Source organism: Saccostrea cucullata, unplaced genomic scaffold (genome assembly GCF_032062105.1).
Source record: "Saccostrea cucullata isolate Sc308-1 unplaced genomic scaffold, CSIRO_AGI_Scuc_v1 ctg400, whole genome shotgun sequence".
NCBI lineage: Eukaryota > Metazoa > Mollusca > Bivalvia > Ostreida > Ostreidae > Saccostrea > Saccostrea cuccullata.
Window position 1 is genome coordinate 105406 of NW_026926133.1, and position 12640 is coordinate 118045.

Genomic DNA, 12640 nt, shown 5'->3' on the forward strand with positions numbered 1-12640 from the left:
TTATTATATTGTAGATTCCCAGCTTTGAGGCACTGGAAGAGAGGTTACAGATGTTCTTACAGCAGTACAACGAGGGAATCCGAGGGTCCGGCATGGATCTGGTGTTCTTTAAGGACGCCATGATACACTTGGTGAAGGTGTCCAGGATTATCCGCACCCCCAGGGGGAACGCTTTGTTAGTCGGTGTGGGAGGATCAGGAAAACAGTCCCTCACCAAGCTAGCCTCCTTCATCGCCGGCTACAAGACATTCCAGATCACACTCACAAGGTAGATAACTCTTCAGGGTCTTACATAATTATTAACTTGTTTTCAATGAGCAGTGCAAACTTTTTGGATTACTAGAAAGTTTGTAATTTTTGTTTGTGTTTCCAAATGGATTTTGTTTTTTTATTAATTCTCTTCAATTTTTCTACAAGTGGAGGTAGTGGAAAGAAGAAATGGTAAATTGATATTGTGACTATTCATATTGTGTCACATCGTATTGTATAAGTTCATGTACAATAAAAGTAGAGTATCATGTCAAAAGTCACAGAATACAAGAAGTTTTAGTCATCAGCTTGCATGTTCACAAGAGAAGGCTCCAACTATGGAAAGTGAAACAATGAAAAAAATTGTAGAAATAAGCACCTTCTGTAAAATGTACTGTAATATGTAACTTTGGCATGTACATTGATCATATAAATGTTCACTGAGCTTTCAGTGTTTCACATATAATCTCTTACCTGCAGTAATTTCTGCACTGAGTATTCAAAAAAAAGCTATTGCCTAAACCTATGACCTTTCTTTTTCCCAGGTCCTACAATGTGACCAATCTGCTTGAGGATCTGAAGTTCCTGTATCGTACAGCTGGGGCCCAGGGCAAGGGGATTACTTTTATCTTCACTGACCAGGAAATCAAGGATGAAGCCTTCCTCGAGTACCTCAATAACGTTCTGTCCTCTGGTATTGTAAGTACCTCTTACAGTCTTCACGGAAACTCACTGGTCCGAAGACCGAGGCCAGTGAATTTTGATGTCGGGTCAGTGAATATCAAAATTCAAGAAGTCCGATGGGCTTGTTAATTATAAAAATCATACACAGTCAATATATATCTTAACTGACTTACTTGCATAAATTTCATTGATATATAATATAAAAAGAAGAAGCACGTGTTGCTGAATCGTATTATTGTAACCCTATTATAACATGGATGTATTACGTAACAACAGGAACTAGCTAGTAACTATTAACTAGTACGTAAAATGTGCGAATTTCCAACGAACAACTTACCGTAACGCGACAAAGGACGGAAAATGGCAGCATTCAAAAGTTGAAGTACGTAAACATGTATAAATGTACAGTTATGAAAATGTATTTATTTTATTTTTTTAATTAAAGGGCCATTAAAAATTTTGGTGGGCCAGTAAATTTTGAAAGTTCACTGGTCCGACTGGCCAGTTAGTTTGAAAAGTTTTCGTGAAGACTGCCTCTATGATGTCATAATAATCAGAATTTAAATTGTATTTCATCAAAAATTTCAAAAGTTGTCAGTTCCGTTTACTAGTTCTGAGTGTGACTGACTAGAATTTACAGACTGCTAGAAACCCGTCATCCATAGAAAAATTAGATGAATGATTTTTTAAAGATTCAAATAGTGAGTGAAAAAACCAAATTAATGTGTCAAATTCTTTTAAAAAATGAACGGACGTTTTACAGGTTGCCAACTTGTTTGCCAGAGATGAGATGGATGAAATCATGGGAGACCTTATCCCCATCATGAAGAAGGAATTCCCTAAGCGACCTCCCTCTAATGAGAACCTGTATGAGTACTACCTGACCAGAGTCAGAAACAACCTCCATGTTGTCCTGTGTTTCTCCCCAGTAAGTACTCAAAAATTCCACTCAGTGTATTTACTGAAAAGCCTTTCTTTTTTCTTTCAAAAAAAAAATTGTTTAAAGTTTATGCATGATATAATTTCTATTATCTTTAGGTTGGAGAGAAGTTCCGAGCTCGTGCCCTGAAATTCCCTGGTCTGATCTCGGGTTGTACCATGGACTGGTTCCAGCGCTGGCCAAAGGACGCTTTAATTGCTGTGGCTGACCACTTCCTGTCGAACTTTAACATTGAGTGCTCCGCCGAGGTCAAGAAGCAGGTCATTCAAACCATGGGTCTGATCCACGACGGGGTGGCCGAATCTTGTGTCAACTACTTCCAGAGGTAGCTATAAAATTCTTATTAATGCCAATTAAGGAATGAATTAAGTTTAAAAATTGGTGCATATGAATCTTGAGAAGCCATTTGCAGAAAGTTTACACTAGATTCTATTCTTCACCTTTTGGACTTTTTCCATTTTAGGTACCGTCGTTCAACCCATGTTACTCCAAAATCATACCTGTCATTCATCAATGGTTACAAGACAATCTACTCTGACAAGAAGAATGAAATTGGTGAATTAGCTGAAAGAATGAACACAGGTTTAGAGAAACTCATTGAGGCAGGGCAACAGGTGGCAAAACTGAAAGAGGAATTAGCTGTGAAAGAAAAAGAACTTGCTATTGCTTCAGAAAAGGCAGACAAAGTGTTGAAAGAAGTGACAGTCAAAGCACAGGCTGCTGAAAAAGTGAAAGAACAAGTGCAGAAGGTCAAGGACAAAGCTCAGGGCATTGTGGATGCCATTGAGAAAGACAAGGCTATTGCCTTTGAGAAGCTAGAGAAGGCTCGTCCTGCCTTGGAAGAGGCAGAGGCTGCCTTGAACACCATCAAACCGGCCGATATCGCTACTGTCAGGAAGCTGGGTAAGCCTCCCCACCTCATCATGAGGATCATGGACTGTGTACTGATTCTGTTCCAGAAGAGGGTCAATCCAACAGAAGTGGACCCAGAGAGAGCCTGTGTCAAACCCTCCTGGTCTGAAGCTCTTAAGGTACCATCCGCTGATTCTTTCTTATTATTTCCGTAAACTTTACTAGCTTTTTCTCCAAAAAAAAAAACACGAAGCAAGGGCATTTTGAAATGTGTATATGCATTTCTAAAAGTTGGCTAAAAAATTATAAAAATACATGTAACTGAAAGAATCCTTTCTTTTTCCTCTAGCTTATGTCAGGAACCAACTTCCTGCAGTCGTTGATCAACTTCCCCAAGGACAGCATCAACGATGAGACTGTAGAACTGCTGGATCCATACCTGTCACAGGAAGACTACACACTGGAAGTGGCCAAGCGTGTCTGTGGCAACGTTGCCGGTCTGCTCTCCTGGACAAGATCAATGGCTGTGTTCTTTGAAATCAACAAAGAAGTCTTGCCATTAAAGGTATGGATACGAAATAGAACCAAATTTATTTTTCACGCTATTCAATTCTGTACATGAAAAAATATTCTAGGTGAGCTTTAATGATTTGAGTTTTGATTCCAGGCCAATCTGGCTGTACAAGAGGCTAGGCTGGGTGTTGCCATGGGTGACCTCCAGAAGGCTCAGGCACAACTGGATGAAAAAGAGGCTGAGTTAGCTAAAGTGAGGGCCATGTACGACCAAGCCATGAGAGAGAAACAAGTGAGTTGTTTAATGTGTGTTTTTAAAAAAAAAATTGTAAAGCCTATACACAAGAACATAACATTAGGTTGTTGATATCTGACTTAAATTGTTCCTATCTGTAGACCCTATTGGACGATGCGGAGACGTGTCGTAGGAAGATGACCGCGGCTGCAGCTCTCATTAACGGTTTACAGGGAGAGAGGGACAGATGGACAGAACAGAGCAAAGAGTTCAGGGCCCAGATTGGAAGGTCAGTCAGCTTCACAGAGTCAATCTACCATCTTTAACCAGGGAAATTATTCATTTCTTATTTCTTGAGTCTCAAACATTCACGATGTTAAATTTTTTACTCCCAAGTTAAGCTCCTCAACAGGTCATGAATTTCTGTATTTATTGCTCTCAATGTTATGTTGAAATTTTACCAGTGACAGTGGTGGGAGCAGGTGATTCAGTATTGTATCTTTGTTAAATTATTCATCATTATATGTACAGTTCACTTTCAACACCAACACATTACATACCTTTTATTGTTCACGAAACATGGCTGTAGTAATGCATCAATAAATGTCATATTGTCCAAACCCATTATTATGATTATAATGTTCTGCATGGTATGATTTTGTTAAAATGACACTCGAAATGTTTTTAAATTTCCTCAGTCCTTGAGATAAAATTTTCCTCAGTCACTGCAGCAAAATTTACTGTAAATAAAAAAAATTCCATATGTTTTGCATGTAAATCTCCATGTGTGTGCATGAAAAAACCATGAACAGGAAAAATACATTGATTTCTGTAACATATAAAATAATACATCTATTTCTAGTAATATTCTTGTACTAAGAAACATATTCTTGAAAAAGCAGCTCCTGTGGAACATTTTATATATTATGGATTTTTGTGAATTTCTAGATTGGTTGGCGATGTCTTGGTTTGCACGGCCTTCTTGTCGTACTCTGGTCCATTTAACCAGGACTTCCGTCTTCTACTGAACCAGAAATGGTTTAAGGAGCTAAAGAGCCGGAAGATCCCCTGTACCCTCAATCTCAGTGTTATTGACATGCTGACGGACCCCACCGTTGTAAGTCTGAGGTTTTGTTCATGCAGAAATCAATAAAAAAAAATAGAGTAACCAAATGTACAATTTTTGATATATTTTGAAAAGTTTTCATGTAATTCAAAATAAAAACAACCAGAGATATAAATTCTCCTAACAAGCAAACATTGTTTTCTGCTCTAATAAAAGTAAAAAAAAATTCCAAGATAAAGAGAAATAATTCTGTATCAAAGTAATTTATTTTGTACATGGATTCTCTACAAACTATAATGATATCATCAAATTTTTAGATTGGAGAATGGAATCTGCAAGGTCTGCCCAATGATGAGTTGTCCACACAGAACGGTATCATTGTGACTAAGGCCTCTAGATACCCCCTCCTGATAGATCCTCAGGGTCAGGGTAAAAACTGGATCAAGAACAGAGAGTCTCAGAATGAACTACAGGTAAGATTAGATGAACAGAAGGGTTGGAGTTTGGGGAGGGGTCTATCAAGATAGCTTGAATGTGATCAACTTTCTTAATTACTGTAAATTACTTTTTATTCGCGAGAACTTTATTTTCGCGTAATTACGCGAGACAGTGTGCTCGCGAAAATTTAATTCTCACGTATAAAAGCATTCCTTAAGATTATATAGAGCAATAACCACAATTCATGAAAATTTTGTCTCGCTAATCAAGAGTCAATGACTATCTCGCGAAAAAAAGGTGTCGTGGAAATTTAGTGATCTTATTGTGATTATTAATCATAGAGACTGTAATGAACTTTTTCATTAAGTTCTCAGAGTTTTAAAATACAAGCCATGCAAACACCCTGTTTCTACAATTCAAAATTTAAGATCTTTTTAATTTATTAACTTGAATTGTTATGATATCGGAATGTCTTTTTTTATAGCTGACCTCATTAAACCACAAATATTTCCGTACCCACCTGGAGGACTCTATGTCTCTTGGACGACCATTGTTAATTGAGGACGTAGCAGAAGAACTAGACCCTGCCCTAGACAATGTCCTGGAGAAGAATTTCATCAAGGTCGGGTCAACCCTGAAGGTCAAGGTCGGAGACAAGGAGTGTGACATCATGAAGGGTTTCGTCCTGTACATCACCACTAAGCTGGGTAACCCCTCCTACACCCCCGAGGTGTCGGCTAAGACCTCCATTATTGACTTCACTGTCACAATGAAGGGGCTGGAAGATCAGCTGCTCGGTCGTGTCATCTTGACAGAGAAAGCTGTAAGTTGACTTTTTTTTCAAAATACTTGATAAGTTCTTAAGAAATTTTTTATTGAAGAGTCATGTTCTGAGTTCCTTTGATTGCAATGAAGGTTTAGATCGGAGTTATAGTTCTTAGTTCAGAGTGAATTTTTCTCTTTCTTATGTTCAGGTTTATTAAAATGATTTTAATTTAGGAACTGGAATCAGAGAGAGTGAAATTGATGGAAGATGTGCAGTCCAACAAGAAGAAGATGAAGGAGTTGGAGGATAACTTACTGTACAGACTGACCAGTACAAAGGTAGGGCAATATTTCTTCTTCATTCAGCCTTTGATGTATAACTTTGGTTCCCATGAAATTTCAACTTAAATATTGTTTGTGTAAATTAAAAAACAGGTTTTTACTGAATTTATACTGACAACATTTTGAAGGTTTTTAACCGTTGATTTGATTTTGCAGGGATCCCTTGTTGATGATGAAGACTTGATCAATGTACTGAACACAACTAAATCTACTGCACAAGACGTCAGCCAGAAACTGCAGGTCGCCGCCGAGACACAGACAAAGATCACAACGGCTAGAGAGGAGTTCCGTCCTGTGGCTGCCCGTGGCAGTATTCTGTATTTCTTGATTGTGGAGATGGGGCTTGTTAACTGCATGTACCAGACGTCCCTCAAACAGTTCTTGTACCTGTTTGACTTGTCTATGGCCAGGTAGGATTCTTTTTCCATCTTTGCTATTGTGCTTTAATATTTATTTAGGTTCTAAATAGACAATACCAAGCAATATTTTTCAAACTACATTTCTGTATTTTCATTGGACAACAGGTCTGCCAAATCTCCAATCACACAGAAGAGAATCCAGAACATCATAGAATACATGACCTTTGAGGTGTTCAAGTACGCAGTTCGTGGTCTCTATGAGGAAGATAAGAACACCTTCACCTTGTTGTTGGCGCTGAAGATTGATTTAGCGGCCGGAAAAATCAAACACGAGGAGTTCATGACCCTCATCAAGGGAGGCGCCTCACTAGATCTGAATGTTGTACAACCCAAACCTCACAAATGGATCGTGGACCTGACTTGGCTTAATCTGGTGGAACTCAGCAATCTTCACCAGTTCTCAGGAATTCTAGACCAGGTAAAAATGATTTCTTTTCACAGATTGGTATCATTTCTCATGAACAGCATCTTTCACTGTAAAGTAAGCTTTTGATTTTGATTTTTAAGAAATCCTCTTTTTTTTCCCCCAGGTGAGTCGAAATGAAAAGCAGTGGAAGCAGTGGTTTGATAAAGAGGCTCCAGAGGAGGAAGTGATCCCAGATGGTTACAACAACTCCTTGGATGTGTTCCGTCGTCTGCTGTTGGTCAGATCCTGGTGCCCCGACAGAACCATGTCCCAGGCCAGGAAGTACATTGCAGACACCCTGGGAGATAAGTACGCTGAGGGAGTTATTCTGGACCTGGAGAAGATGTGGAACGAGAGTAACAGCAGGAATCCCATGGTGTGTCTGCTGTCCATGGGATCAGATCCCACCAACAACATCGAGGCCCTGGCAAAGAAACTCAAACTAGGTCAGTAGAGAAAATTCTTGAGATATATTTAGGCGGGGGTGGATAGTGGGGCTTTAAAAAAGATATTGGAGGCTTCTCACTGAAGGTAAGAAAAATCATTTGGAAATTTGATGACTAGGATTTTCTTGGACACACATCATAAAAACACACTGCTTTCAGAATGCAGAAACATTTCTATGGGACAAGGCCAGGAGGTCCACGCCCGTCGTATGATGGCGCAGGGAATGGCTAACGGCGGCTGGCTGCTGCTACAGAACTGCCACTTGTCCCTGGACTATGTGGAGGAGGTCCTAGATCAGCTGATAGAGACCGAGACAATCCACCAGGAATTCAGACTCTGGGTCACCACAGAGGTTCACAAGAAGTTCCCCATTAACTTCCTACAGGTAAACATCTGATATAAGGTGTGATCTGCATTAGTTTATATCTGCCTGAATGTAGGTGTTGCCATTGCGTGATAGAATGAATCTTCGAAAAGTTTGAGAGCTAGAAAACTGCTTCAGAAAATGTTATTTCAACAGATTTGTAAAAAATCAATTTTGATAATCTTGTTAAGTTAATGATGGTACATTGAGATCTGTCTCAGATATAGCCTGTTTTTAAAATTAGATTTTTATGTTCTGACAGATTTCCATTAAATTCACCAACGAGCCTCCACAAGGAATCAAAGCCGGTCTGAAGAGAACCTATGCTGGACTTAGCCAGGATTTCCTGGATATTTCCAACATGCCGCAGTGGAAACCCATGTTGTATGGTGTGGCCTTCATGCATACAGTGGTACAGGAGAGAAGAAAGTTTGGACCACTTGGATGGAATATTCCATACGAATTCAACGCTGCTGACTTCAATGCTAGTGTCCAGTTTGTACAGAACCATCTGGATGATATGGATATCAAAAAGGTAAGCAGACTTTACCGTTTTTTTCCCTCATTTGTGAAACCAATTATTTAGGAACATTATAAGAAAAATGCTCATCTGCATAAGTAAGTAATTGGAATCAAACCTTCAATCAGAGTGTTTTTCTGTTGTAGGGAGTTAACTGGACTTGTGTTCGCTACATGTTTGGTGAGATCCAATATGGAGGTCGTGTGACAGATGACTTTGACAAGAGGCTACTGAACACATTCTGTAAAGTCTGGTTTGGAGAGAACATGTTCCAGAGTAACTTCTGCTTCTACAAGGGCTACATTATTCCTAAGTGTAACAAGATGCAGGAGTATATGGATTACATCAACAACCTGCCCGGCACTGACACTCCCGAGGCATTTGGTCTCCACGCCAATGCCGACATCACGTAAGTTAGGATTTCTGTCTTATTAAGCCATTACAGGAATTGATATTGTTCTATGAATTTCATTTTATGCAACTGGAAAGTTCAATTTTTTTGTCTTTGTCTGTGTTCATTTACATGTTACATATAATATATCATTTACAAAAATTTGAAAATGACTTGTTTGAATTACCGTTTGCAATAAATCTTCACCATTTGCATTCTATACTGCAGATACCAGAGCAAGTCAGCAAAGACTGTGTTGGATACCATCCTCGAAATCCAACCCAAAGACAGCAGTGGAGGAGGAAGTGGGGAGACCCGTGAGTCCATCGTCTACCGCATCTGTGACGACATGTTAGAGAAACTACCCAACGACTACGTACCATTTGAGGTCAAGGCCAGATTGGAGAAAATGGGTCGCCTGCAGCCGATGAACATCTTCCTTAAACAGGAGTTGGACCGCATGCAGCGCGTCATCTCAACAGTGAGAACCACCCTCCAGGACCTCAAACTGGCCATTGATGGAACCATCATTATGAGTGAAGCTTTACGTGATGCCCTTGACTGCATGTACGATGCAAGGATTCCCAAACTATGGCAGAAGGTTAGTTACAGCCCTAAAAATCAACCAATCAACAGCAAGCTTTTTTACCCATACATGCCAACTTTTGAAAATTCCCATGGGGGATTTAGCGCGTGACGACAATTTTCAAAGCTCTAAATTCACGACATTTTGTCGTGAAATTAAATGATAATGAAATGATCTTTTTTTAAATTTATAATATTTGATATCACTTATTACATGTACATGTATTAATACAACTTAGGGATTAATTTAACACAAAAAATTGATTTAAAAAATGGTGTTTTTTTCCAAAAGTGAAATATTTTTGCTAAAATAAGTGCTTCTCTCATTAAAAACATTTTTTTTTCTACCAGGACACATAATTTAGTGAAAAATTGAAATATGTACAACTTTTAAATCATTTTTTTCAAAGGCTAAAAAATATATGAGGTTTTGATATTGTAAAGTCCTGTTTCTGGAAACATTTTTGAGACGTTTTAATTATATTTCAATTAATTAGAGATTCTAATAAGGTATTAAATTTACAGAAATTTATACCACCTATCCAAAGGAGAATTATTTTTTTTTACAGTCATGAAATTTGTCAGGCTTGATGGTGCCATGTGGGTTTTTCCTTAAGTCATGCACATACCTATGAAATATTACTTTTAGGAGAAGGAAGGGAAAAGAAATTCTAACTGACATACACTTGATTGTTTCATCTTAATTTCATAATATTTTAACTGGCAAACTTTACAATATTTTTCATTATAGGTAGATAAAATCAGCAGCTATGCTTTGTAGTTTTCTACTTTCGTTTTCAAAAAACGATCTCTTTGGATTCCGATTTTATAGTTTGATTAGTATTTCATTGTCTTTAATTTATGTTCTTAATAAAATGACTAACAATTAACACGTTAATCTATGTGTTTCACCTTGCCTACCCCTTAAAACTGACAAGATAATCTCCTAATTGCCCCAAGCTATAAGCTACTTGTACCTGGACAACTGCGTGCGTTCAAGCGTGAAGTGATTTCCTGTGGCTAACGTTAATTAACATAGTTAAATAAACAATAAAACTTATCTGAGTGCATTGAATAAACAAGTTTGACATTGTTATCCCGATTGTCAAAATTCATCGGTAGGGAATCTTTTATAATCGGAAATTTTGGTGATTTTTTCAAATCGGGAAATTGGGGCAATTTTTCTTTCACGATCGGGAAAGCGGGATGGAAGGGTAAAATCGGGAGGATCCCGCCTAAATCGGGAAAGTTGGCATGTATGTTTACCCAGGGAACACACTTCCATTATGAGAAAATTGCTGCAGTTTGTTATATAGATAATAAAGATTCTTGTATGAGAAAAAAGTGTAATCAACTTATTTTGTTTATAGATTTCCTGGGACTCCAGTACCCTTGGTTTCTGGTTCACTGAACTGATTGACAGAAACAGCCAGTTCCACACCTGGTGCTTTGATGGCCGACCAGTGACATTCTGGATGACTGGGTTCTTCAATGCTCAGGGATTCCTCACAGCAATGAGACAGGTAATTAATAAGCATAGATTATTTCCATCATTTCACTCCAGATTTCAGACTAGCATGCTTGACCTAAATTTTGAATGGAGAAATATTACCAGTCATAAAATGTAAACTGGAATCCCAGCAAATACAGTTAATATTAAAGGTGTCTAAATTTCTGATTTCCTGTTTCAGGAGGTGACAAGAGCTCACAAGGGTTGGGCTTTAGATGGAGTGGTCCTACACAATGACGTTACCCGCCAGATGAAGGATGACATCACCACACCGCCCTCAGAAGGTGTGTACGTGTATGGACTTTTCCTTGAGGGGGCAGGCTGGGACAAGAGGGGCAGCAAGCTCATTGAACCCAAACCCAAAGTTCTGTTTGAGCCCTTACCAGTTATCCACATATACGCCATCAACACCACATCAGATAAAGAGGACACAAGGATGTACAAATGTCCGATCTACAAGAAACCACGCAGGACAGACTTGACCTACATTGCAGCCGTCTTCTTGAAGACCAATCAGAACCCAGATCACTGGGTGCTGCGTGGTGTGGCACTGTTATGTGACATTAAGTAAAACGTTTCTAAGACTTTTTCTTATGGACCCCTTACCAAAGTCAATGTTTACAAAAGCCAGAAGACAGTTTTACATCTATATTCAATATATATATTTTGGAAGTTGTTGCTAAATAATATTCTTATAGTTTCTGTTTCAGAAATATTTAATATTTATACATAGGATTTAGCTCATTTTTGAGTAATTTACACTTTATTGCCAGTTTTTTTATATTGAAAAGAAAATTTACAAATATTTGATATTTGATTTTTTATCCGTCCGTTGCTTTAATAGTTGAATAGGTGTTTAGCATGGTGGTTATGGTGTAGTAAATACTTTGTCAGTAAATTTATGTTACATATGTTGCCTTTTGTTGCACATTTGCTTGAAATTGTTTACAATCTACCTTAACATAGGAGAGCTGTTCAAAGAAAGAGAATATTCATGTTTCTTTAATTGTTTTCATATTGATTCATTTCATGAGAAAGGCCCATAAAAGATCACTAACAATAAGTATGGCATGTCTGATAGAAGGGCTTGGAAATATAAGTTAAAGTGTTGGTACACAAACGTTATTGTTTAAATTAAGTGTAGTGTGTTTAGCATAATGAAAATGATCCAGAAAGCTGTGATATGATTGGTCACTGACCTTTGTCATGTGATTGAATTAGCCGTCCATTATGTCTTTTTAATTAGCCTTTTCAGAGCATTATGTTGATATTTAGGAGAGATAATATATATTTATTTTTTTCTTCATTAGTAACAGATTTTTTTCTGTCTTTATTTCTGTAGCATCCGTTTATAATTTGTTTGATTTTCACATCTTGTGGTGAAATGTTCATATTATTTTATACCAATGTTTTCAGTCGACTACTTCTGTAGTTCTGTTAGATAATAAACTTTATATTAATAAACCCTGCTTTATGTGTGTTGATATTTAAAACACTCGTTTGATGTCAGAACTTGGTGCTACTTTTGCATTACATCATTAAGGTTGATGGCCCTGCACTCTAGGGAGGTTTATTATCTTTGGTATCTAAATAATTAGTAGAAACGCGCTGCCTTCTGATTATAAATCATCGCAAAGTTTACACAAAATATTTGGCATAAGTCAATATTAATACAGAACTTCACTGGCTGAACCATGACTATAGCTATTTTTAATTAAATTGCTTAAAATTATCTAGAATTAATAACAACAGAATGAATTTCTCTTTAGAGATAATGTTAATTTTGTAAAATAATCAATATAAAATCAGCAGAAATTAATGATAAAGGTAAAGTTTCTCAAATGCAAGTCAAATTCAAATTTAAAAGATCAAGAAGGACTTAATTGCTTCAATGAATATACCTCTGTAATATGA

At 37.6% G+C, this 12640-nt stretch overlaps 1 protein-coding gene across 8 annotated transcripts in view; it reads left to right on the plus strand.

Annotated features, from left to right (window-relative positions):
- Nucleotides 1-12190, plus strand: part of LOC134270899 (dynein axonemal heavy chain 5-like) — a 64729-nt gene extending 52539 nt beyond the window's left edge. For all 8 annotated transcript variants that reach the window (XM_062753151.1, XM_062753152.1, XM_062753150.1 and 5 more), the window contains 21 exons: nucleotides 15-268; nucleotides 795-948; nucleotides 1697-1861; nucleotides 1972-2198; nucleotides 2337-2904; nucleotides 3075-3290; nucleotides 3393-3530; nucleotides 3635-3762; nucleotides 4422-4590; nucleotides 4857-5012; nucleotides 5462-5800; nucleotides 5977-6081; nucleotides 6241-6494; nucleotides 6609-6921; nucleotides 7034-7355; nucleotides 7515-7741; nucleotides 7983-8255; nucleotides 8387-8649; nucleotides 8860-9232; nucleotides 10587-10739; nucleotides 10908-12190. In XM_062753151.1, the coding sequence (XP_062609135.1) occupies nucleotides 15-268; nucleotides 795-948; nucleotides 1697-1861; nucleotides 1972-2198; nucleotides 2337-2904; nucleotides 3075-3290; nucleotides 3393-3530; nucleotides 3635-3762; nucleotides 4422-4590; nucleotides 4857-5012; nucleotides 5462-5800; nucleotides 5977-6081; nucleotides 6241-6494; nucleotides 6609-6921; nucleotides 7034-7355; nucleotides 7515-7741; nucleotides 7983-8255; nucleotides 8387-8649; nucleotides 8860-9232; nucleotides 10587-10739; nucleotides 10908-11297 (5187 nt within the window). In that variant the 3' untranslated portion in view covers nucleotides 11298-12190. The remainder of the gene's footprint in view (nucleotides 1-14; nucleotides 269-794; nucleotides 949-1696; nucleotides 1862-1971; nucleotides 2199-2336; nucleotides 2905-3074; nucleotides 3291-3392; nucleotides 3531-3634; nucleotides 3763-4421; nucleotides 4591-4856; nucleotides 5013-5461; nucleotides 5801-5976; nucleotides 6082-6240; nucleotides 6495-6608; nucleotides 6922-7033; nucleotides 7356-7514; nucleotides 7742-7982; nucleotides 8256-8386; nucleotides 8650-8859; nucleotides 9233-10586; nucleotides 10740-10907) is intronic.
- The last annotated feature ends 450 nt before the right edge of the window (nucleotides 12191-12640 follow it).